General features: G+C 38.3%; 1 protein-coding gene across 6 annotated transcripts in view; it reads left to right on the top strand.

The window, feature by feature from the left end:
- The first annotated feature begins 1,843 nt into the window (after nt 1-1,843).
- NOX4 (NADPH oxidase 4) overlaps nt 1,844-27,273 on the top strand; it is a 128,548-nt gene continuing 103,118 nt past the window's right edge. Inside the window, exons 1-4 of one of the 6 annotated variants that reach the window (XM_064492797.1) lie at nt 1,844-1,863; nt 3,068-3,163; nt 24,747-24,853; nt 26,578-26,662. In XM_064492797.1, the coding sequence (XP_064348867.1) occupies nt 24,812-24,853; nt 26,578-26,662 (127 nt within the window). In that variant the 5' untranslated portion in view covers nt 1,844-1,863; nt 3,068-3,163; nt 24,747-24,811. Of the gene's footprint in view, nt 1,864-2,225; nt 2,381-3,067; nt 3,164-18,495; nt 18,565-24,652; nt 24,671-24,742; nt 24,854-26,577; nt 26,663-27,273 lie in introns of those variants that run through there. The other 5 variants (XM_031460529.2, XM_031460525.2, XM_031460531.2 and 2 more) reach the window with 5 other exon arrangements.

Below are 27,273 nucleotides of genomic sequence, written 5' to 3'. Positions count from 1 at the left end.
AAATAGTAGTGATGAATAGAATAGTCAATGTTTATATACCATTCCATTATTTTACAAAAGGGTTTCACAAAGGTATCCGATGATGAATTTTTTGAACTGTCAGAAAAATCCTGTTTTGCTATCTCAGGCAGGTTTCTCTTCTTTTTTAATTTATTGTTTTTCATCTTTATTGTGATGTTCTTCTTCTTCCAGTTAACATGTTTTTTCCAGCATTAGTGAGATATACTGACATACAACATTGTCTAGATTGTACATCATGTTGATTTGATCCACTTATACATAGGAAATGATTATCATCCAAGCTCTAGCTAACACCTCTATGTCCTCACATAGCTACCATTTCTTTTCTGTAGAAAGAATGTTTAAGATCTACTCTGTAACTGTCAAGCATATAACACAATACAGTACAATATAACTGTAATCACCATGCTGTGTAATAGAGCTCTTGAAACTATCCATCTTATAACTGGAAGCTTTTACCCTTTAAACGACATCTGCCCATTTCTCCCACCCCCTCAAGCAAGTTTCTTAATCTCTTTTAACTTCAGTTTCCTCATCTCTGAAACAAGGGCATGATATCCACATGGAGAGCTCTTATGAGAACAGAGTGAGAGTTTGAATACCAAGTACCCAGGACAGTGACTGACACAGTAAGTACATAGCAATGGTTGGATCCATTATTTTTGTCCTTTTTTTTTTCTGGAAATAAACTTAAAAAAATGTCTTTTACTCCACCATTCTTCAATTGCTTCATTCCTCTCAATGCATAACAAGAATCAAACCATTTTGCCAGAATTTCCTCACCTCCCATCTATTGAAGTTGTGATTGGAGGGTGGTTTCTTAAGGGTATAATCTGAGGAATACCAGTGTGTCCCAGAATTTTACCTGCTTCCAGTGGTGACACTCCTTGGGTCGTCCCTGTGTTCTTTCTCTATTCCTGTAGGTATCACATGGTCAATAAGAACAGGGTGTTATTTATGGATAATATGTTCCCTAACCCCAGAAAGATTTGAGGCAGCATGCATGAAACAGGAAGGTCATATGTCAAAGAGAGATGACAAGACTATTAGAGTACTATGTGAAATGCAACTGGGATTTGTTATGGATTTATTCATGTTTTGGACTGAGGGTTGCAGTCATTAATCAGTTCAAAAAATTAATTGAGATAACTACATTGTAAGGGAAGTATGCTTTTAATGAAATTTTAATTATATGGTATAGCATGTGCTGTAAAAAGTATTTCATTAAAATGAAAAGAGACCTTGGGTGGGGAGGATATAGCTCCCTTATAGAGTGCATGCTTAGCGTGCAGGAGGCCCTGGGTTCAATCCCCAGTACCTCCATTATAAATAAATAAATAAAAACCAAATTACTTCCCCAACCAAAAAAAAATTTATTTCTTCCCCTAATGCTAATACGTTGCCGTTTATAATAGACAGTCTGTGTCGATTCCACACTTTTCTCACCCTTCACCGGGCCTCTGGAGTTGAGAGGATACGGATACTAGGTAGTAAAACGCAGATTTCTAAACAGAGTGAATCTGAGCTCCCCTAAAGCCCCTGAGAATTAACGCCAGTTTTAACCGTTAACTCCCCTGGGCTCTTTTGATTCAGAAGTTTCTTAAAAGCTCCGCATCAGTGTGGCTTTGGGGTAGAGATGAGGAAGAGAAAAGGGGGAGGCAGAGGGAGCCTTCAGGTTCGGGTTGTCCCGGGGGCGTTTGTTTGGGGGTGGGATGAGGTGCCGAGGATGCGCGGGGTAGGGGGACGTTAGCACGCAAAACGCTATTTCCGGCTCAGATTGCCTCACCGAGTCTCTCGGAGTCGGACTGTTTTGGGGAAAAACGAGCAGTCCGAAAGAGCTAGGTGTGTGTGTGTGTGTGTGTGTGCACGCACAAGGGGGCGGCCAGGGTCCCCACGCCGAGTGTCACTCTGCACAGCTCCGCCGGTCTTTCGGAGCGGGGCAGGCGGGGCTGCGGCCGCGGGGGACGCCTCCCGGCTCCCAGCGCAGGACATCCTGCACGGCGGCCGCCACCGCAGCGGGCTCGCCCGCAGACAAAGGGGCCGGCGCGGCGGGGCGGACTCGCGCAGCCGGGGGGCGCGCGCGCGCGCGCGGGGAGCCGGCGGCCCGGCCGCCGAGGGCGCGGCGAGGACCCCGCGCGGCCCCGGGGCGCAGACCCCGCCCGGGCTGGCTCGGCGCCGGCTCCGGGCTTACACTCAGTCTTTGACCCTCGGTCCCCGCCCGGCTGACCCCCCGCGGGCCGCCCCGCTGTAAGCGCTGCCCGGCGGCCGCCCATCCTTGTCGCGGTGCGGCGGGGCCGGCGGCATGGCTGTGTCCTGGAGGAGCTGGCTGGCCAACGAAGGGGTTAAACACCTCTGCCTGGTAGGATGGCGGGCGACGCTCGCCCGGCGCCCGGTCTCTTGGGCCGCGGTTTTGATTCATTCTCTGAGCGTGCGCGGGTGGGAGGCTGGAAGCCGGAGTTTTGCTTCTGAGGCAAACATGCTCCACTAACAGAACTTTCTGCCGGGAGTACCTGGAGATAATAACGATCCCCTCCCTCCCTTCCTCCCAGTGCTTGGGAGTTTCGCTCCACTTTGAGGGGAGAGCGGATGTGGAGGCAGGGAGAAGGAATCCCTGTTTTAGCGAACACTGCCTTTTTCTTAACCCTTTAAACACACCTTTGCTCTTTTCCCAGATTGCTTCTGTTGGATTTTATTTTATACCCTAAAGTACTATTTTTCATTATGCGCTGTTAATACAATTGACATTTTTGAAGTTTAACAACATACAGCGCTTGGGACATGGTGATGTCCCTCATTCCTTAGTCTCCTTTTGTCCTGCAGGAGCTATCTGTGATCTTTAGAAGACCTGCGTGCGTCTCAGATGCGTAATCGCAGGTGCGCGGGGGCTGAGTGAGGTCAGATAGGTTCTCCTCTGAGAACTGAGAATGCTTTCTGCAATTACTCATTGAGGTTCCACTGAAAGTATTGTGTCCAAGGAATGTACTTCCATTCATCAGGTGATATTTATTTTTAATTTTTGTTTTCTCTCTCCCTTCGTGTGATTTAGCTTATCTGGCTCTCTCTGAATGTCCTGCTTTTCTGGAAAACCTTCCTGCTGTATAACCAAGGGCCAGAGTATCACTACCTCCACGAGATGTTGGGGGTAAGTGGTCTGGAGTGATCTGGTGAATGGGTTTAGCGTGGGCGGACGTTGCTACCAGGCTTGGTCCGTTTTTCCATTCGTTAAAAAAAGCATTGGGTTGTTAACGTCAGAAACATTTGTTATTCTCTAAAGTTGTCGAGTTTTCTTGGCTTATCATTTACACTGGTCTGGGTTGAAGTCGTTGACTCTTTTAAGGATCAAAGGGAGTGTTTCCTAAAGTGAACTGCCAGACTGGACTAGCAGTGCCTGAGAAAAGTTGCTGCTTCTTGCCAGCCATCAAGTGCCCTGAAGGGTCTCCTCAGTAGGAGGACCCACCCACGACTAGGCTTTTTGTTTTCATTAATCAAGACCTCAGCCTGCCCAGAAGCTCACCCAGAGAGCATCTGCACTGTTTCCTCTTACTGTCAGTTCTCACAAAGTGTGCGTAAGGCAGCTGTTCATTTATGGGCGTTTCTCAACTGCTTGCCCCAGGTTCCTGGCTGATTATGGGTCCAGTGTTCTGGTCTAATGGAAGAATGATACTGTGCAAAATTTTGCTCTGATTTGTCTAATGTTGCTATTTTTTCTTTTCTCTGTTCTATGATGTTTCTGCTCTCATTCTTCCTCTCCATCCACTTCCTACTTGACTTCCAAACAATGGCACTGAGGACCTCTCACTTTGTCTAAGGAGATAGCTTTTTCTAAGCAACCAGCATAAGTATAAAGCAGACTGAAAACTCTTAGGGCATCTGAAAAAGCAGATTTTGCCATTCCTTCTCATTGGGGAAGAAAATACATTTGATGTAGGAGATGCACTGTTTTCTTTTTCATGGTTTAATGACTATTTAAAATTGTGAGTAGCTCAGATGAATTCAGTGGAACCGGCCTTCCATTTCCTGCTTTACAGTTACAGACCTTATTTCTCCTTGAACTTCAGCTCCTGGCTCTAACAGTGCTTGGCACATGTTAAGTCTGCAATAAATTGAGGCTGAACTAATTTATATTTCATTTTATACAGTAAATTACTGTTTATTATCTATTGTTCATACAATTGCTATTTTTAAAGTTTAACAACTATTTTTAAAAATTATTTTTTAGAGCTGTTTAAGGGTCACAGTAAAACTGAGGGGAAAGTACAGAAATTTCCCATATGTCCTCCCATCTCCACATCTGCATAGCCTCCCCCCATTATCAGCATCCTTCACCAGAGTGGTTCATTTGCTACAACTGATGGACCAACATTGACACATCGTAATCACCCAATACTTATATTTTTAACTAATAGATTGATAAAAGTAGTCTCAAAGAGTAAACTCATTTTATTGTTCATTCTTAAATCTGAATATTTCCTTCCTTCTTTCATCCAACCAACCTTCCATCCAGTCACCCAGCAAACTGTCCTGAAACCTTTGCTTTTCAAATGGCCACATTAGAGAGGAACACCTCACCTTTGCCCTCAAGTTACTTACGAGCTAATGGAAAAATCCAACAAGTAAATACTGATAGTTCAATAAACAAGAAAAATGTTTCTGTAATAAACACATGAAGGTCTATTGGCCTATCATGTTAATTCGTTTCCTAGGTGTAAGTTAGCAAACGTGAGGTTTTTCAGTGGAAGATATAGCCCCACTGAAAATTATTATGAAACTTGGTGAACAACTTGGAGTAAACTCTTGAGAGTTACGTTGGTAAATTTTGCCATCAAAAATGGTAAATTTTGATCAGGACGTATTTGTAATAATTTAAAATCTAAGACTAGACAACTTGAGAAGCCACAGTTGACCTTCGGATTTCAGCTCTGTGGAATAGTATGAGCTGAAATAATAACTTATTGAGAAGCTCATTATGTTGAAAACCAACAAGTTCATTTTTATGAGTTTGGATGCAGTGTAACAACTTCAAATTTACATTGGTGACAAGTCGGATATGAAGAGTACATACACATAACACACACACACACAAATTAAAAAGAGTTAAATGTTTCATCTTTCTCTACTTCCATCCCACTTTAGTGCTTTTTGTTTGAATAACATGAGAATGAGGTTTAATGGTGAGTCCTGCAAAATAGCTGGGACATAGTAGGGGCTCAATAAACATTGATCAGATGAATGAAGAAAAAGATGATAAAAGGTCTAAATGGGAGGCTATGAGTGAAAAGTGCAAGAAGCAGATTGAAGAAGAAAGAGGTCATTGTAAGTTAGTTTTTATGGAAACGTAAGGTTGATCATAGTGAGTCGTCAACATTTTCTGAAGAGTCACTGCGGAAAGGAACAGCTTTCTTCTTGGCATCACGCCAAAGGAAGAAAGATGACTTACAGACTTCTCACGTTTTGATAATCACCTATATGAATTTTCTAGTCATTAATTTATCTACACCATTTGGAATAGATATTATCAGGCCTTTTAGTGAAAAAAGAGCTTAATGAAGGAGTATTTAATTTGATTTATCCTTGGCTTCTCTTTTCTAATCTTTTGATGTTGTGGTATTGTTTCATAATATAAGAATTTGCAGGCACTTTTCAAATTGCAAAGAAATACAGTGTAACAGTGGGATATAATTAATTTTAAAATAAGTATTGCTGGCTCCCAAGTTTTACATGTTTAATTATATATCATGAACTTTATGCTTCAGAGCAGTTTATCTTAGAGCCTACCAAACACTCACAAGAACATGATCCCACCATGACAGAACTGTGGAAATCCTGAAAAGGGCATTGGTATTCTGATATTATAAGTCTGTTTTAGGTGAATTTTGAGTTCATAAAAGTCACGATGGTGTTTCTGGAAATGCATTTGATTGCTACCACTTTAAAACACAAATGGAAACAGGATTTCCATTTGCTGAATATTTGGATAATAGCATTTAGTCTAAGGTTACTGTTGCTCATCTGTAAAACGTAAGGTAATAATAAAGTTGGGCTAGTATTATGGGAAGAAAAAGTCCACAGGATGTATAGCTCATTTGCAGAAAGACTCAGACACTGAGAAGCAGTAAATTCTTTGTAGCAGTCTGAAATCTCTGCTTTCTGCTGAAAAATGATTTATTCAAATGTTTACTTATACTGATGATGTACTAGTCACTTAACAAATATCTTGGTTAAGCTTGGAAACTATTCTTCTCATTTGCACGTGGGTAAATACAGACTGGGGAAGCTGAATGACTTGCTGGAGTCCCTTTGGATGGTCAGTGTCAGAGCTCGGATTTAAATGCCGTGCTGTCTGACCTTTGGCTTTTTCCTCATTTTTAGATTTTCTAAACCACGTCACTGGCCCATCTTAGATACTTAGGCCACTGGTTATTATTACTTTTTATCTGTTCTGCCCAATAGATACATAATATGAGTCATATGTAATTTAAAATTTTTCAGTAGTCCTTCAAAAAAGTAAGAAGAAGCCAGTGACATTAACTTTAACAATATATTTTATTTGGAATAATATATCCAAAGTATTACAATAGATTGAAGCATTCAACATGTGGTCAGTATGTTTAAAAAAATTATTAATGAGATATTTCACATTATTTTGGTCTATTAATTCTCTGAAATATAGTGTATATTTTACACTTACGCACATCACAATTCAGACACTGACTTTTCATCAGAAATACTTGGCCTGTGTTGAAATTTTGTTAAATTTTACAGATGAAAAAGTGGGTTCACATACCCAAGTTGGTCCAAACATATTTAAAGATTTTCTAAGAACACAAATGAATATCAGCTTTTAAATTAAAATTAAAATTAATAAAGCTAAAAAATACAGTTCCTTGGTGGCCCTAGACACATTTCACATGCTCAGTAGCCACGTGTGGCTGGTGGCCCCCGTTTTGGACAGTATAGGTGCTGGGTGGGAGGAGATGTTCCTACCTTCATGGCCATGTGCACCTCCCATTTTGCTTTAAAGCAAACGGCTAGTCACCAATCAGCCCGATAAAAAGTCATCAGGACTTACGTGTAGTCCTCTTGCTCCCTGTGTCCTGAACAGGATTAACTCCCGTGGATGGGAAATTGTGGGCTGTAGTTATTGGTGTGTAACTATAAAAATATCTCTGGCTTCTCCCTAATCTTCTGAGCTTTCTGGAGATGGGAGCCTTTGAGAATGAGCCTAAAAGTATTTAATTCTCAGAACTGGCATTCTTAACTACTAGTAGGCTAGGTGACTATCCTCAAACCAAAATTAAGGGTTAAAAAAATTGCATAAGAACTGCCTGGGAAAAGAAAATCTTAAATGATGGGAGATGAAATGATATTGGGGTTTAACGTGTCTTAGTAGGAGTTTTCATCATGATTGTTTTCTCACAGAGTGGTTTGACCCAGACCTCGAGGCAGAGTAGTCACGGCTGGTTTATGCCTGAGTTAATGTGCTAATCAGACTGTGCACGTCCTAGGAGATGTTTAATTATGACATGCTGTGAATATTAGAATCTTAAAATTAGCTAAGAGAGAAAAAAGCCTTTTGAAGAAAGCCAAAACAAAACACCCCAAACAAATAATTTTCACCTCTGCATAGCAATGTTTTAAATAAAGGACTCCATTGATTACTTAAAATGAATTCTGTTTTTGATGTATCTATTTTCAAGGAATGGAAAGTGTATTTAGTACTTTAATAGAATGTACTAATGTGTTGCGACCAACTCTGAGAAATGTAGCTTCCTAAATTTTTTGAAATGTTAGGGCAGTTAACTCCGGGTCCTACCTATAGACGCCTTCCTATTCATGTTTACCTGTTTCTGAGTTGTAGTTCTGGAATTTTAGCAGTTAAAGGACATCATTTCACTGATACAAACATTTTAATTTGAGAAGAGAATGCACCAGATTCAGTGTGTCTTGGTTTCATATATTTTTTCCCACAAGCTAGTATTTGTGTATGGACCATTCAGTTTCAACCTAGTTATTCCCATGGTGTCGTGATGGGAATTTAATTTTTTTGCTTTGTCTCACAATTATTATTTTCAACCTGCTGCATGGTCATGATGATCTTTTCTCTTGTTTTAATCTCTTATTGAGATGCCTCTGTTGATTGGAAGAAAGTTGTGAACACTGAGGTTTTTTCCTAATCTTACAATGATGAGCTTTCTTCGGTCAATCATTATCCATTAAGTGATTTGGAAACATTAACAATTGACCCTCCCAAGAGTCCTAGGAGTTGTATCATAATTAACGTTTTTCAGAGACAGAAATCTGATGTCATGTGAGTTTCTTAAGGTCGGAGATCGGCATCTCTGGACAAATGGACCTGGGATTTTAAGTCAGCATTGATTTTAGAGCTGGCCTAGGCAGCTTTGATTCTGCTGAGAAGGATTATATGCCTCCTTTCAATTTTGAAAAAGGCTTGATCATTAACTCTTTTCCTTTCATTGCACAGAATATTGTGTGTGGTTTCAATTCAGAGGATGTTATTAACTAGGTGGGTTTTTTTGTTTGTGTTTATTCTTAACATTCTGCTAATTGAAAACAGTTTACTTTCTGTTTACTGGCAGATGAAATGAGTTACACTTCTCTGATGCAATCATATACTTTATTTACAATAGACTCATAGAATTTTAGACTTGAAAGACAGCTTTGATATCTTTACTTAGACTTCTTACATATTTTCCCAAATAGAAAAAAGTAAAATGATATTTAAAAAGTTTAGCAATTTAAGAAGTTATGGGAAAATATTGATTTACCCCCAAGATAACATACATTTTCAGCATTATAATTGTTTTAGACTTGTTTCAGACAAATTGTTAAGGATTATGAGACTTATTTTTATTTAAATTATTTCTGATTCCATGATGTTTGACAGAAGTTTAGCACAATGTTTAACCTCTTTGTTATATACAGCTAAATGCCCACTTTGTAATTCTCTTTATCAATACCATCCAAAACAGCATAGAATTGGAAGGTGGAATTAGTTTCAGAGATTTTCACATCTACTTCATTCATTTCATTGTTAATACCATCAACAGCAGATTATATTCATTGAGGACTAAGTACCAGGTGTTAGTCTAAGAGCTTTACTTGGGTTAATATATTTAATCTTTTCATCCATCTTCTGGAGTAGATATTATTAATTTTTAATTTGTAACCAAGAAAGTGAATTAGAGAAGTTTTGTAACTTACTAGTGAATGACGGAGGCAGGTCTGTAGCCCAGACGTCCTGGTTCTAGAACTTGTATTCCTAACCACTGGGCTCTTCTGCCTCTAGGCAGCATTAGTATCAGGATGTAGTAAATGGACTTGCCATTTTGATAGGACAAAAATCAAATATCAGCCATTTCATGCGATTTAACCTAATAACAGTTGTTATCATTTGTTAATCACATATTATGTGTCAGATACAGTTAGTTCTTTCCTTTTATTATCTCATTTAATCCTTATATATTTAATTCAATCCTTATAACAACCCCAGAGGGTAGGGATGACCACTTTGTACAGAATTGAAAAACTGAGATTCTGAGTCATTAGGTAACTTTCCCCAGTTTGTATGTATGTTTGTGTGTTTTTGTATTGATAAGTCCTCTATCAAAAGTACAGGTAAGACTATAGTGTATAGATTTATCCCTAAACCTAAGCAGACTTGTACACTCCATCCTGACTGGTTCCTACTGCATTTGTTCGGACTTCCATTACAAAGGATGGCTTCAGCCACAGCCACTTACCTCCTCACAGTACTGGGGGCTGTAACTTTCCCCGGGGGAGCATCCAGCGTGGGGGAACAAAGTTTGTAGAGCTGCAGAATGTTATAGGAACCAAGGAGATGGTTCTAGTTCACCTGTCTCATTTGATAGACAGATTTAGTGTAGGGAAATGCCTTCTTTATGGACTCAGCACAAAGCTGAATGTAGATGGTAGGTCTTCCGACTCTAGTCAGCATTTCTAGTTCATCACGCTAAGTTGATCATAAAATTGATTTTAAAAGTGCGTAGGTAATGCTGCAGAGGAAAATCAAGCATCCTTAATTCCTTATTGACAAGGTCATGAGCTTTGGAGCTATATGGATATGAATTTGAATCCTAGCTCAGGCATTTATCAACCTTTATGATTTTGGGTACCTTACTTCTCTGAGCTTAAGTTTAACTCATCTATAAAGTTAGGCTTAAACCTTCGTCTTAGGTTATTTGTGAAGATTACATGAGAAAATGCAAGCGAGATGCTTAGCATTTGGTGCATAATGTGCTTTTGCTATTGCTGTAAATATTAAGTAGTGTTATTTAGCATTAATGGTATTAATACTGTTAATAGTACTAAATAGTAATATACATTATTTGTGTTTGTAAATAAAAATATTAAAAGGAATGAAGAGAAATATAAAATTGGAAGGAATTTGCTGAGCACACGGCAGATGGTGTTTGGACGGAGAGATTTTTCCTTTCCTTTGGTTGACCTCTGGCTGCTCCCCTGATCCTTCTGGACAAAGAAAGGCTCTCCACTGCTATTTGGAATTGGCACAAAATTTGTAGCAACTTGGTTATGATTGCTGAGAGGAATTTCAGCTTGGGGTAGAACACATTTCCTTCAAAAAGGCTTTTATTAATCTTCATTGACCTTGGAGTCTTCAACAGATAACAAGGGAAATAATGCCTATCTCACAAGATTATTGTGAACCTTAAAGAAAATTTAAAGAAATAATAATAATATTAATTAATAATTAACAATAGCTAGAGCCAACATTCACTGAAATACTCTCCTGGTCCAGACGTGTTAAATGCTTTATACATTCAGTGTCAGAGCCTTGACTAGTCTACAAGGTAAGTTCTGTTACGTAAGAGGAGGCTAAACACAGAGAGCATAAATAATTTGCTCGTGGATTAAAGGACCTCGCACAAAGCCTACTACGTAAGCAGAGCTCCAAAAGTGCCAGCCGTCCTCTTTCCTCCCCTCTTCTCTCATTCTCGTACTGTTCACTTAACCTTTCTGCTTATCTCAGAGTGTTGTGTTGAGGATTAGATATGATTTAACAGATAGTGAACTCCTTTGAGGTATTGAAAGCATCGCAGATGCAAAAGTAGTGGTCATTACATATTGTTTCTGTCTCCTGTTCATTCCTCCCAGCTTTTAAGGCTCCAGCAGAGATCCTTTGGGAGTCAGAAAGCATAGTTTGGACCAAGAAATGAGATTTCGTTTTCATGACAGGAAAGCAGCACATGGCCCCTAACATCCAACATGCTTTACATTTACAGTGTTGGTTATTGAAGTGGAATCTTGAAGGGATGTGACATGCTGTAATGAATAATTTCGGCAAAGCATGGACTAAGAGTGAGACTTCAGTATAAGAGAAGATCACGTAGCTGCGGCGTGAGCCCGCCTCCCTTCTTAGTATCCGCGTCTTAATGCAAATTTGTGATGTGATAAAAGTCCATGTAGTAAATCATCAGTCTTGTGGAAAGGAGTTCCTTTTCAGTCCTGGCAGTGGACTAAAGAAAAAGCAGATAAAGGAGAAGATGGACTTTTCATGATCAATAGAATTTGTTTACATTTTTAGAGATTGGAAAGTTGAATTTGACCATGACTCCTAGTGAGTCCAGCACATGTTTTATAGGGAAAAGTTGCGTGCTTTGATGATTTTCATGGATTTGGGAATTGTTAAGGGACTTCAGACACATACCAAGAATATCAGGGGTCTGATATAGTTCAAGGCAAGAAAAGTTGAGTGATGCACACAAAGTGAAGCATTTTGTATATCTGAGATTTTTTAAAAAATGGGCACATCTACACCAAGATAAAGTTAAGAAATGATCTAAGGTGAATGCCTTTCTGACAATAATCCTTTTTCCTATGATTGGATTATCAAGTAGCTGATTGCAAATTTCAAGTAATTTAAAAAATTAGAATCTGAGAAAGCCTAGGTCTGTTGGAAGGATCTGACATGGTTGTGATCCAAACAAGTTTCAGTTCTCCCTGTATTTTTGGTTCTCTTTTGTTGACCTTGTTTTTTCCCCAGTACACTCTCTCTTATGTGCTTTCCGATTAGCGTCTTATTCTGAGTGAACTCCCTGTCACCCTCCCTCTCACGGGAACGTGGATTGCAAGCTGGGTGAGGATGCCCTAAGAAGAAACAGTTGTGGAGCAAGAAAATAAGAACCGTCTATTGAGAATCCTGATGAGATAGAATGATGAGAGAGTTTTTACCTCTCACTGATTGTCCCTGGCCAAGTTCCTTTTGATAAGTCACTTTGGGCCTTTGAGCTTTGATAATTCTTTTGGTTTGAAAAACATGGGTCCCAAAGCACACATGTAAAGTCCTTAGAGTTATGCTAACAAAGGTGAAGATACGTTTTTCTTTTCTTTGTCTCCCCCATAGCTCAGAATATCTAAAGGGAAAACCAAGCAAATGCCATAAGTAGCCTATATTAATGGATTCCAACTGGAAAAACATGACTCATGTTAAGCCACAGGAATGTAGAGCTTCAACATGCAAGTTCTTCTCCCATTTGAGAAGTGGCATTTGCTGTTGGGCATTATCTGTATTATATTTGTCACCTATGATAGCAGTTTTCTGGGGCTTGGACCTTGGCTAGGACTGTGCAGAATGCATAACTGAACTGTTCAACTATTTTGATCTTGTATATTTTTTTTTAAAGTAAGAGAATGAAAAAATGAGTCAGATGAAAATCTTGGAAGAGTTTAGTTTCCTGGATCGTAATAGATCTACAAGATTTCCTTAACTTTGGTTTGTTTGAAGAAAACTGAGACTTGTACTGGTTTTAAAGCTTGAGTGTGTCATCCTTAAAGGAGAAAATTTGTTCAACACACAGCTTTTAGATATATGAAATTTAATCTGTTAATGTCTTAAATCACGTTTATTGTAATTCTTGATAAGACCAAGTGTCTGCTATTGCATTTTCCTAAGCATGGAGCAATTATTAAATTAATAATAGCTGTGAAAATTTCAGAGTATCAGTGGCAAAAATATAATGTCATGAAAAGAACATGGATTTCGGGGACAAACTGACCTAAGTTGCAATCTTGACTTTACCTCTTAACAAGTTTATCTGTAATTTATTGAAATCTTCAAAGCCTTAGTTTCCTAAATTTTAAACTGAGAATTATATTATTAAATTGAACTACGTGAGAAGTCCGATATTACTTATAAAAATGGTGATTTTGCATATTTAACCTAATTTCTATTTATAGGACTATTATTATTATTATTTTTGAGGAGAGGATTAAGTAAGATGAGAAAGAAATGAGTGTAAAGTCTATAAACTGTGTTGCTTCCCTTACTTCTAATGGCAAGTTACCGTAGACAAATTCATGACAATTCTAGACTCATTTCTTTCAGGAAGTATTGACGTTAAGAATGTTTTGATATTGAAATCTATTTGGAAATGTTCACTAGTGACTAAAAGAGAAGTTAATGCCTAATTTTGTACAATGTAGAAATTTTGAAGTATTTAAAAAAACATTTTGTAAATGACCGTGTATATTTTTTCCTAATTATGATTTTAAAAATATTTAAGCTTACAATTAATTGCTTTTCAAGTGGCAGTAGTTTTCAAATTTTAGCTCCAAATTTCTTGGCCTTTTTTAAACTTTCCATCAAGCAAACCAAAGTTCGAGGTTCACATGAAGAGGACTGATTTTAGAGGACACTAGCAGTGACTCCTCTCTGTAAAAACAAAGGATTTGAAAAACTATGTTCCTGATGTCAGGTACAGAGTATTCAAACAGATACCTCAGTTCACAGCATGCTGTCTTCATGGGTCTGTGCAAGGCCCCTGTTTACATTCTTCATCATTTATTTGTCTACTGATTGATTCATCACTCTACATCCCCCAATCCCCTTTTCCTCCCAACATTGGAAACTTTTCTAATACTGTGATGACATGCATTTTTCCATTAGTGTTTTATGTGCATTTTTTTTTTAAATTCACAAGAATGGCATTGTGTATAGGACTCATTTTCTTTCTTGCTTTTTTCCATCTGGTATTATGTTTCAAAATTTATCTGTGTGACTGTGTATTTCTTTGGTCCTTTTCCTCTAAGTGCTAAATAATATTCCATAGTTTGCGTCTGCTATGGAATGCTTAAATACGTGTGCATCAGGAAGTTTAGGTGAATGGTCTGTAACAAATGATCCATTCATTCAGCCCATGTTTAATTTACTTACTCTGTTAGACATTTGGGCCATTTTAATGCATCCAGAGTTCTTATTCTTAGAATTGATAGCTTCTTGGAGACAACAGTATATGTATGCACACATATATGTATTTTGTATATGTATACATATATGGTTTTGCTTTTTTTTTTCAAAGAAAGACTAGAGGAAAGTCAACCTGATTCAAACTTGGAAGTTATGGTTAAAAGATGCTGAGTTAGCTAAGATTGGTAGTATTTTAAGGAAAAAGCTACAACTTAAAGACAACTATGAAATTTAATTCAATTTAAAAAGTTATTAACTAATAGGACTGAGTTCAGCAATTGTAAAATAGATATGTTTAAGTAGGTTGTGTTTGACAGACATGAGCAAAAAATCTTAATACTGAATATCCTATATACAATATATGAGTTTTAACATATGTCATTTTGGATGGTCTGATTAAAATTCTAACCAAGTGAAGGGGTACCATTGCTCTGAGTGTACCTCCCTTTCAGAAATTATTCCATATGCTCAAGCTACTAGTAAATCTGTTTTGGCATCTGAATTTTAGGAGAAATGTTGAGAAATCTAAAATGATTTAAAGATGAGAAGAAAGATATGACAACAATTGTTTCTGATGAAGAGTCACTGAGAGGTGACTAAATACTCAGTAATTGTGACCGGATGTGCTGGACCTGTGATGTGGGAGAAACAAAGCCTTTGTCAGCTCTCTAGTCAATCCATCTCTGCAAAGTAAACTCCATTCCCCAGTGCTTTTCCCTGTGCATGGAGCACTTCTGCGGGAGGAGGGAGATGTAACAGTGACATACCCTCTGATGTTCTGTAGCTCTTGAGATTCTTGTTGTTGGGCCTTAGAGAGGAGTGGAGCAAAAGGGATGGGCACAAATATCCACACGAATGTCACAGATGAATTTTTATGTTAAAAAAAATCCATTTTAATAATGTTTGTCAGCTAAAAAGTTCAAATCATTTTCACTTGACATTTTTACCTTTTAGAACAGTTCTATGAGGAAAAGTGGAGGGCATTTTTTATTGCTGTTTGGCTAAATTCTTCAATTCTAGGTTTTGGAGACAGGTGACCTTGGTAGAGGTCACAGGAGCTCGCTGTGGTAAAAATTTCATACCATTTGATCTGCTGACCCATTCACTAGAGAGCATGGCCTTTAGAAACCCATGAATGTGTTCATATGCAATTCTGAATGCCATTCATGTTGAACTTTAACCTTTTCAAACAGACACATGGTCTGGAAGCGAATCTCGTCTGTTCTCTGGGCTTTTGGCACAGGAAAGGCAAGGTATATGAAATCGGGACAGAAATAGCAATCTCGCCTTGTTCTTCTCTCTCTGTAATAGCTACATTTCCTTCTGACTCATAGCAGACTTCTAAGGAGAGACCACATTCCCACTGAACATGGAAGAAAATTCATTTCTGGAAAGGGTAGAATGAAGGAGGATGACACATAAAAGGATAGATTTGAGTTAAGCGTAGGGATATCTCGATAAAGTATCAGGATAACTTTGGGTGGTCCCTTTAGTTATATGGAAAATTTTTTTTCTCCAGCTTCCTTCTTTAGGATTGACTGATAGCTTCTTTTAGAGACAGTTGTCTTAAAAAAAGCAATTTTTAGTTGGGAAGATAGGTCAACTTGAGTCAAGAATTACATCATAGTTAAAAGTCTCCAGGGCAATTAGTTGACACAAACCAGCTAGGATCATTTGGAATGAATTACAGTTTTTATGATGGCATAAAGGGACATTCATGAGCTTTTGGATGTACCCCAAGAGCACTGGGTTGGTTGTTTATATTGTTGTTTTTTTTTAAGAAATAATTACTCCAATTATTATTCACTACTTTCTGGCTGCTCATGACATGTTATTCATTGTTGTTTCCATATGAAACCTTATCAAAATAGGTAACCCACTTTTGAAGTAGCCCTTCATTGAAATGTCATTTTTCAAATTTTTGAATGCAACCTTGTTCCCATGGAACATTCATCATCTTCTAAATTCATATCTCTATCGTGATATATTAATGGTACAAACTGAACATTTAACTTAGGACTACAGTTTTGATTTATAGGCCTAGGAAAAATAAACTCTTCTGATTTTATGCTGTGGACCCTTTTGGTTACTATAAAGGCAGTGGAAATTGCCCACCATTGCCCTAGAAAAATCATATAGACTGCTTTACTGGTTATCTCTTCTTGCCTGTATGTTTGTCTCATGACTACTTTCTTTGGCTTTCATTGCTAAAATAATATTTTCCCCAAGGAGTATTTTTTTCAGATTAATTTTCTTTAGTGATGACCATGCATTTTTGAGGTTCACAAGGATAAGAGGCGTTTGGGCTTTGCCACTTCCCTTGCTTCCACCTGTAGCTTTGTGGTGGAGATAAAGGTATGATGAATAGGTAAACCATTACACTATAATGGAGGGGGAAGGTATAGCTCAGTGGTAGAGCAAGGGCTTAGCATGCACCAGGTCCTGGGTTCAATTCCCAGTACCTCCATTAAACAAACAAACAAACAAACAAACAAACAAAACCCCATCCATTACAACATAATGGGCTAAATGTTCCAAAGGAGGTATGGTTCAAGGCAGGAAGGAAGTATCGAGAAAGATGCTCCAAATTTTTCAGAATATCTGAAAAAGGGAAAATTTGGGGATGTAAATGAAGGTAAGTGTGAGGATATGGGCCGTAGCAAGGCCTAAGAGAGAAAACGACCCTTGGGCTGAGATTTGAAGACTAATAAAGGGTTCATCTGGTAGTCAGCACGGAGGTTGGAAGAGGTGGGAAGCCATCACTATCAGAAGGATAGGCAGCAGCGTGAGCCCGGGGTAGGGAACTGAGCTGTGCAGGGACGGCGTGGGCTAGCTAGTCTGAGTAATGCAACCAGAATCTGCCCTGAGTCATACAGTGTAAAAGGATAACTGAGTAGCCTTATGGGATCATCAGTTTGCTTATTTACAGACTTCTAATATAAGTCAGATCGAAAAGAAGGTTGGACTGGATGACCTATATGGTCTCATCAGAGAGCTATAGTGGCCCCGAGGGTTTTCTTTAAATTGCGTGTGGTTCAGTTCCATGGAGCAGATCCCCGTCTCTAGAATGGTGGGCGCTGGGGATGTGGAGGCGGGGCTGCAGTCCTGGGAAGTGTGTAGGGTGGAGGGAGCAGGTCTGAGTTCTGATCCTGGATGTGAACTAGATCTCTTGCATAATCACTTTTGGTTTTGATTTTTCTTTTTCTTCTCTTTTCTTTTCTTTTCTTTTCTTTTCTTTTCTTTTCTTTTCTTTTCTTTTCTTTTCCCTTCTCTTTCCCTTCCCTTCCCTCCCCTGCCCCCCCTTCCTTCCTTCCTCCCTTCCTCCCCTCCTCCCTTCCTTCCTTCCTCCCTTCCTCTCCTTTCTTTCTCTTTCTTTCTTTCTTTCTTTCTTTCTTTCTTTCTTTCTTTCTTTCACTCTCTCTTTCTTCCCTTCTTTCTCTCTTTCTCTCTTTCTTTCTTTCTTTCTTTCTTTCTTTCTTTCTTTCTTTCTTTCTTTCTCTTTCTCTCTCTTTCTTTCTTTCTTTCTCTTTCTTTCTCCCTTTCTTTCCCTTTCTTTCTTTCTTTTCCTTCCTTCCTTTCTTCTTTTCTTTCTTTCTTTCTCTCTTTCTCTCTCTTTCTTTCTTTCTTTCTCTTCCTTCCTTCCTTCCTTCCTTCCTTCCTTCCTTCCTTCCTTTCTTTCTTTCTTTCTTTCTTTCTTTCTTTCTTTCTTTCTTTCTTTCTTTCTTTCCTTTCTTTTTCTTTCTTTCCTTTCTTTCTTCCTTTCTTCCTTTCTTCCTTTCTTCCTTTCCTTCCTTTCTTTCCTTTCTTTTCTTTCTTTTCTTTCTTTCTTCTTTCCTTTCCTCTCTTTTTTCTTCCAAAATGAAGGATTAGCTCAGAGGCTCACTTGTTCACCATCTACCATATGTTTATTGCACGCTAGAACTCTCTGAATTCTTTAGATAGAGTTGAGTAGAGTAAAGCTCAGCTCCCATAACTCCAACTATAATGAGTGCTGAGCATGGAAAGAAAGTCCTGGAAAGAGTGATTTTTCAGGAAGCTATACCATAAGAGCATTTAAATTCTGAAACTAGATCTGGTGTGTGGGTGGCCAGGGACCAGGATGATGACAATAGCTTCTGTTCACTTCTCACTAGATGCCAAGCTAAGTGTGTGTATGTATATATGATCATTTAATACATTATGATCGATAATGCAGTAGATGTATTATTTTCGTTTTTTTCACAGATGAGGAAAATCAGACAGAAAGGGTAGTAAAATTACCGAAGGCCACACGGCTAGTGAAGGTGCTTCAAACTCAGGTGTGTCTGCCTTGAAAGTGTATTCCACAGCAGTGACTGCCAAGCCTGGTTGTACCTCCTGAGGGCCCCACTCCAGATCTAAGGAAGCAGAATCCTAAGGAAGTACCACAGAGATATGTTTATTTTAAAATAGTCCATCAAGGAATTTCAGTGTGCAGTTAGATCAGAGAAATTTGGGGCGAAGATTTGCATAAAATGACAGGAAAACCTACTGGTTGGGTAGAAGGCCAAACGACTGAAAGAGTAAGAAAGCACTCTGATTTAGAAGGAGTGTTCTGCAAAGTGTCTGAATTCACATCTTGGTCCTAGGGAGGGACGTGTTCTGGTCTGTCCTTAGGGAGGTGACAGAGGGCAGAGAGAGAAGCCTGGGTGCTAATCCTTGTGTCTTTCCAAAGCAGCAGTGCGTGGAGAAGCAAAAGGAAGTTTGGGCTGGATGACATGTGCGGCCCCGTGCAAGAGCTAAGTTCTGTGATGATGAACCGTGTAACATTTAGGTGTTGTGTAGGCTTCACTTGGTTTGATTAAAAATATTTCCTTGGAGGAAAAGTGTCAATAAAATTGACCTTAATGAGTACAAATTTACATAATTTTTGACAACTGCAAAATACCAAATCTGAATATGAAAAATCTTTTATAAGCCTCGATAATGATTTTTAATTTTACTTTTCCCTGGAAATGACTAAGTGTTGACTCACCAAGAAGTAGCTAGAAGAATGACCAATTATTGAAGCTGCCTATTAATACTACTCTGGCCTTTTCAGATCACCCTGAACACCAGTTTTGCATAGATATTGACATGTAAAATGTTGTTTTATATTTCCCTAAAATTGCTGAGAAAATTTCCAGGTGAAAACAAAATGTTCATTTGAAAATTAATTTGCCAGAAAAGGTAGTTTGCAAGTCCTCTCTGGAGTCAACTATTTAATAGAATTTTGTTGCATTTTAATAGCTTTGTCAAGAACTTAGATGAAGATGAGGAAAATGTGAACATAAAATTTTCAACTAAGGCAAAATTGAGAAGGGAAACTATCACAATATAATATTCACACCCTATAGAACATGGGCTGATGCCCATAAATTCTTACATTTTTGGACCTGCTCTCTCACACTTCTGTTTTTCTTTTCTTTTCCTTTCCTTTCCTTTCCTTTCCTTTCCTTTCCTTTCCTTTCCTTTCCTTTCCTTTCCTTTCCTTTCCTTTCCTTTTCTTTTCTTTTCTTTTTTCTTTTCTTTTCTTTTCCTTTTCTTTTTTCTTTTTTCTTTCTCTTTCTTTCTTTCTTTCTTTCTTTCTTTCTTTCTTTCTTTCTTTCTTTCTTTCTTTCTTTCTTTCTTTCTTTCTTTCTTTCTTTTTTTCTTTCTTTCTTTCTTTTTTTCTTTCTTTCTTTCGTTCTTTTCTTTTCTTTTTCTTCTTTCTTTCTTTCTTCCCACTATAAGGTAAAGGGGTTGTTGCTTGATAGCAATTCATGTGAGAAAATTGTCGTAAACACAAGATGAGCCATTAAGCAACGTAGTCGCCCCACTATATGACAGGGCTTCACCATCAGCAGATTGTGTCCTTGAGGAGGGAGAGGATGGTCTTCAGTACTGAGTTCTGGTGAACTGGGAGAGGCCACTGAAATGGTGAGAGAGTCTTAAAATCATATCAGGAGTTTTAGAGCCAGTGAATTAGCTGAAGACAGTAAGTTAGCCTGAAGAAAATAAGATTGAGCCAGGAAACCATGCCCCTTTTATCTTCAGTTTTTGAATGTCTATTTTGGAAATACTATTATTCAGAGTAGTCTGGTGAGTCGAAGTTACAGAGATGCAGATTTGATGTAAGTGTAAGACAACAAAACGGAAGTTTTTGACAGTAGAACAGTCTGCTGTCCCTGCAGATACTCCACAGAAGGTAGATTACCTTCAGTCAGCACCCTTGTAGAAGGGCTCAGACACTGGGCGGATCGTGGGATGTGGGTTAGTCCCTGTTAGTTCTCCAGTTTTAGAGGTATATATTTTAGAGTATTATTTAGCAAAGTAAATTTACTGATAAATGAAATATTAAGTCAAAGCTGAATCCCTTCTCTGTGGAAGACTCAGCGATTATTGCCATAAAATGTAGCTCTTGTCTCAAACAAAAGTTGACTTTTGTGATGATTAACTGCACCCAGTACTGTCACTGCCCAAATGATGTCCTTTCAATTTGTTCTCCATCCTCAATTCGGAGTTAGCATTACCAAATACTAATCTCTTCTCAGCACCTCCCTCCTTAAAACACACACACTCTACTTGGACTTTAGGATAAAGACACACATTCTTTTTAATTTAATTTAATTTTTTAATTGAGGTATAGTTGATTTACAATGTTGTATTGTTAGTTTCTGCATATTCTTAATGTGACCTCCAGAATCCAGCAAGGTCAGCCCCTACCTGCTTCCTCAGTTTTATGTTGTGCCGTCTTCCATTTCCAATCCAATCACATTGGCCTACTCTTTAATTTCTCATGTATACACTACACTCCCATTTGCCATACGGCAGTTCTTATGCTGTTTTCTTCTGCATAAATGTCCTTCTCATTGCTAGGTGACTTCTGCTTCCCCTCCAGATCTCAGCTCACTTTTCACTTCATGGAAGATGCCTTCCTGACCTTCCTATTTGGATCACATCTCCTGTTACACATGCGGATACGCTGTATTTCTCATTCACAGCATTGGTCACTGTGTATTGGTTACAATTTACCTTTGATTATGTAGCTATTTGATTCATATCTGTTTCCCCTACTAAAATATAACATCCTAAGGAAAAAGGTATCTTTTTGTTTTTAGTTCACTATTGAACTCCTGGTGTCTCGTGACATGTGCACGTCACAATAAATATGTGTTGAATGAATAACAGATGTAATAGAATGAAAGATAACACTTCCTGTGGAAGCACAGAAGAGAACATTTAGAGAAAGGATGTGATACAGTGACCCTAAGTCAGTAAGTTAATTTTATATAGTGCTCGCATTTTTTAAGCCAGTTTTACTTTTCACAACAGTCCTGAAACAGCTAGGATCATTATATCTTATCATATTATATTAATTTTACCGATAAGAAAATTTTACTCCATCAGCTTGATAGACAAGGATGGTTAACTAGCCCAAGGTGAATAGTTACTAAGTAACAGATTTAAGATTAAAAAAACGACGAACATGTGTTTGAGATTTTACGAAAATAACCATGCGCTTGCTGTACCCAGATGTTACATTCTTTTATAAGTTGCTTCAAATGCCGTATTTTCTTAGAATTTTCTTTAAGACTGTCTTAGTTCAGGCTGCCATAATAAAATACTGCTGACTGGGTGGCTTAAACAACAAACATTTATTTCTCTCAGTGTTGGTGGCTGGGGAGTCCAAGATCAAGTCGCCAGCAGATTTGGTGTCTGTTGAGAGTCCTTTTCCTGGTTTGCAATCGGCTGCCTTCTTGCTGTGTCCTCACGTGGTGGAGGGAGAGCTCTGGTCTCTTCCTCTTCTTAATAAGGACACTAATCCCATCATGGGGACTCTACCCTCATGATTTTATCTAAACCTAATACCTCCCAAAGCCTCCACCTCCAAATGCCATCACATTAGGGTTTCAACATACGAATTTGGCAGGGGTGAGGGGGACAGAAACATCCAGTCCATAGCAAGGACCAAACTATGTTTTATTGGTACATACTCCTCTAAAATAAATTTATAGTTTTAAAAACCACCTATGGAATTCTCAGATACGTTTGAGACCTTGACAGGTAGGATTTGAACCATGAAAGTAACGCTGCCATCTAGTGATAATTAATCTGAATGAGATTTGAAACCCAGGGTAGCAGGTTAAGCTCTCTAGGAATGGTAGAACCCATCATCCGCGTGGCGTGGGCTAGGCTCAAAACTTCAGCCGTCATTTCTTTGTAGTGAATGTTTGAAGTCGCTGATTCTTATGGAGGTCATGAATTACTCATGACTAAATAAAACAAATCTTAGCTGTAGAATATTAGCTGTGTAGTAAGTAGAGACAATGGTTTCCTATGATTTTGCCACCTGACTGAGATCTCTCTCCGTTTCCTCGCTCTCTCCACTGCTTCTGAGTGAGGGAGTTCTGTACTTTGATAACCAAATAAAAAGAATTCTTCATCTTGGTTTAAAGAACTTAGTATATTCAGTAACAAACATATATGAGGAAGTGGGTCCTTGGTAAAATTTCCGGTTAGATTTTGCAGCATCATAAGAAGGAAGTGGAATGCCCAAATAAACTCCATTTATCCCAAGGGGACACTTAAAGCCACTTTGAATTAAATTCCTGTGATTTAATGTAAACACAGCAATAAAACACTTCTAGACATGTGATAAATGGCTAGAAAATGCAAAAATAAAAGAATTTTCTGTAAAGCACTGAGCCACAAAGAAAATTTGGATAATTTATTTGTATCTCTTAAGTCCTGAAGGTATATGGTAGATTTTAGCTGATATATTTTAAGTGAGGTGTCATAGTACATTAAAATTGCAGATAAAATTACCATCTAAAATCCCTCGAGCTAGAATTTTCTCATTTTCTTATCACATGCAAATGCTGGATCACAAAGAAATAGCAATTATTCTATTTCTCTGGAGGCCTAAACAACAAAAACCTATCACTCTGAAATGATAATAATTTTGCTTAGTTAGGTGACAAAATTCTATTTAACATTTTTTTTTAGATCATCCAGAGAGGATTTTTTCTATTTGTCCACTTACTGGTATATTCATTGAACTGTATCCCTAAGGTGTTCAAACTCTTGGTGTAGAAATAGCCTAGGTGAAAAAATTAATTACTTTTTATATAAGTCAATGCAAATTATTGCTTTCCTGACATGACTTATTACCCTGTCCCCCCTTCAGGAACAATATTTCATATACTGGCAGTAAACACTATGTAACAGAATTGCTGTTTTGGCGAGTTAAATTGGGATTCTCAGGGACTGGAAAAATTTTAAGATAAGAAAAGCATCTGATTTACCCGTATTTCTTAGTTAATATCCTTAAAGTAGTTTTATGTTTATTTCAGGACAAGTGCGTAGGTTTGACCCCATCTCTTCTTTTCGGGTGCTACACTATTCATATGGAGCATGCAGATAGTACAAGAAAACAGCAGATGTCAATCCAGCAAGAGTTTGATTTAAAATTAGTCACCAAAAAGGATTGCATCAATACCAAAGTGGACTGATTCTTTGAAAAATATGTTGTACAGATATCATATGATAACACTTATGTGTGGAATCTTAAAAAAAATATAAATCTTATTTACAAGCCAAAAATAGACTCACAGACATAGAGAACATATGGTTACCAAAGGGGAAAGGGTGGAGGGGGGGATAAATTAGGAGTTGGGTATTAACAGATACACATTATTATATATAAACTAGATAAACAACAAGGACTTACTGTATAGCACAGAGAACTATATTCAGTTTGTGATAACATATAATAACATATAATGGAAAAGAATCTAACAAAATATATGTGTATGTATACGTATAACTGAATTGCTTTGCTATACACCTGAAAGTAATGTAAATCAACTGCACTTCAATAAAAAGCAAAGTTTATAAAAAGAAGAATATGTTGTGGGGTGTGGTTATGATTAGCTTTGTGTGGGGCACAGCTGATCTGGGATCCCCCTGGTTTGGGGTCCGGGAAGTACTCTGGAAGAGTAGTACTTAAGATGAACCCTGACACGTGAGTCCAGCCAGTGTGGTGAAGAACTGCAAGGCAGCCAGCGGTGTGGAAGGGAGTTGTGCAGAGGCTGAGTGTTCTAGAGAGAACAGAAATGACAATCCTTTGTTTGAAATTCTTGGCACCTTATCAATGAGCAAAGGATCCCACACTGCATGATGTGGAGGTGCAGAATAGACCGACGCTCTCTAGGGCTCACCCAGAGCAGTGTGGTGGGGGTGGGATAAGAAAATGACTTTGCACTGAAAGAATGTAGTCAGGTGATTAAAACACCGGTAGAAATGAGAGGAGACCAAGTCTGATGGCAGTGCAGGGCAGAAGGAGCTGTTTCTCTCTCGCAGAGAGGAAAGTGGGAGGTTGGTCAGGACTCTGGAAGGAGTTAGCGTTTGCTGTGATCCTGCAGGGTGAGTCCTGCAGTATGGTTGTAGTTGACTTTTGTCCTTGACTGTGTTTTGACCCTCGCCTTATTTGTTCAGCTAGGATTGTGTCTAAGCAGAGCTTCCGCGTCTGTTCTCAACCTCAACTGCAGCCTTATCCTCTTACCCATGTGCCGGACGCTCCTGGCTTACCTTCGAGGATCCCAGAAGGTAAGGAAAAAAAAAAAAATCCAGCATAAAAATCAAGGGTAAAAGTGGCCTGTGAGTCCTACTTGGTGTTCATGGTCTGACTTTTCGGGTGAAGTGATTTCTTCAAAGACAATAGTAAAGAGCTCGTCACCTGTCATGATGATCAGCGAGCTGTTCCACAGCAGGCAGAAGGGCAGCGGATCACAGAGTGCCGGGCACGGTGCTCAGCGCTTCACATCTGTGGTTGGGCATCCCCACGGAGATTCTGCGGGTATCGCAGAGGAAGAGAGTGAGGCATAGGGAGTTTAGGTAATCTGACCGAGATAATGAGACGGCTGAATGGTGGAGCTCAGCCCAGCCCCGGTTCTGAGCTCTTCCTACTAGGCTGTCCCTCATTGAGATCGTGTATTTCCATTGTGTTACACTCAAGTGGGCAAACTGGAGCCCTGTGGTCGTTGAGCGACACACAGGGAGACTGCTGGTGTTGGTGGCAGTTTCTTCTTGAAACACATACCTGTTTTGAGCTGTGTAAAAGGCTTGAAATAGATGTCTTTTTTTTTTAAACCAGAAACATTGTTCAACTTTATCATTCTCTGCCCTACTCCTTGCTAATTTCACATTTCTTCTAATTTTTCAAAAATGGACAGAACTTTCTATATTGCAGTGACTTTTATAGCATTCGCTTCGAAATAGATGTCTTGATTAAGATGTGATGTCATGTATAATATTAAGTGTTGCAAAACGATGGATTCAAGAAAACGGAAAAGCCCTTTGAAAGTTCAAATTCAACTGAAATTGTTTTTTCTCTTCAATTATCCTCATGTGTGTGTTGTGTGTGTGCCTGTGTTGTGTGTATGTGTGTGTGTGAGTTTCTTTCTTCATTAAAATAGTTAGGCACTGCTGGATCGATACTGTATTTTAAAAGAAATTGTTAACATGAGGCCACTTTGATGTTCTGCGAAGTTCAGGTGAGTGGGTTTATGGCAGTAAAACTTCTCAACTTTTTCACGTAATTATATTTAGAAATGCTTTACTTTTAGTCATGCAGTCATCTGTGGAAATACCTATTTCTCTAGGTTGCCAACCATTGTAAAATGCTAGGTTTTGATCCCTGTGGCTGGCCATTGGCTTGGTGTAAAGAAACGGAAGATAAATGCCAGGAAATGAAAAGTGCCCACTTAAGTCTCTCAGTATTTAATAAGCCTTAAAGAATTGTTCCCCAGTGTGAAACTTAGGCATTCAAAAATGCTTGACATTTTACTTTTGCATAAGATCAAGCGGGCATTTAATCCTGTGGTTGAAATTGCTTCATTTAAAAAAAAAATCTTATTTTTTGACCACAAAAGGAAATCATAGATACTGTAAAATTAAAACATTCCAGAAATATGCAAAGCAATCAGTTAAGGTCTCCCCTAATATTTCTCTGCCAGGACAGCTGTTGACTGATGGGGGTAAATGCCAGTAAAAATGTTAACATATAGTGCCTTTAATTTTAAACAGTATAGGATTACAGTGTAGTCTACGTGCTGTAACATTTTTACCTAATAATATATCTTATACATCTTTCCATATCAAGGATAAGCCTTCTCACGTTCTCTTGAATGGTATGCGTGTTCCATTGGCTGGACTGATTGTTATTCATCCCACCAATTTTTAGTTGATGGGTCTCTGCCATATTTCCAAAGCATCATGGATGTATTTTATTTGCTGCATCACTTTTATCACATTAAATGATTTTTATTTAGGTCCCGAGCAGGAGAACCAGAAGATTGTTGGACAAAAGCAGGACATTCCACATAACCTGTGGTGTTACTATCTGTATTTTCTCAGGTAAGAAAACCAATCGAAGATGTTAAGTAATATGTTAGAATAACATTTTATGAATGGCATTTTGACTGTTCTATAAATTATTTACTGTCACCAACTTGTGGTTTTCTTCTTTTTCTTAATTTTCTCTTCCATGTGTGTAAAGAGATTTCCCTAGTGGCACTACAGAGAATGTGTGTCTTGTGTATAACATTATAATGTGCAAAATTGGGCCGCCAGGCTGGTACTTGATTGTTTTTTAAAAGTAAGTGATTTCATTTAGAAAGATGGGAAGGAGACCAAAAGATTTTAACCTCTAAAAGTAATAATATGATGGGAGTTTAAACGCATGAAAACTTGAATGCAAAATTTGCATTTATAGAATATGAATCCATCCAAAATTATATTTGTTAAATGTTTCTTTGATATTAATACTTGGGTAGAAGAACAAATGTCAAAAATCTGTGGAAATTGATCCTGCTTAATTCCAAGGTAAAAGTGATACATATATCAAGTGATAATCTTTTGGTTTTTAAGAGTCATTTTTAAAATAAATTTTTATCCTGAGCATTTATATTATACTTTTTCAATTTTTGAAACAGAAAGTAATAAACATACTGATTAAGTCCACGGAT

Source organism: Camelus dromedarius, chromosome 12, assembly GCF_036321535.1.
Source record: "Camelus dromedarius isolate mCamDro1 chromosome 12, mCamDro1.pat, whole genome shotgun sequence".
NCBI lineage: Eukaryota > Metazoa > Chordata > Mammalia > Artiodactyla > Camelidae > Camelus > Camelus dromedarius.
This window is presented reverse-complemented; position numbering and strand designations above follow the sequence as displayed.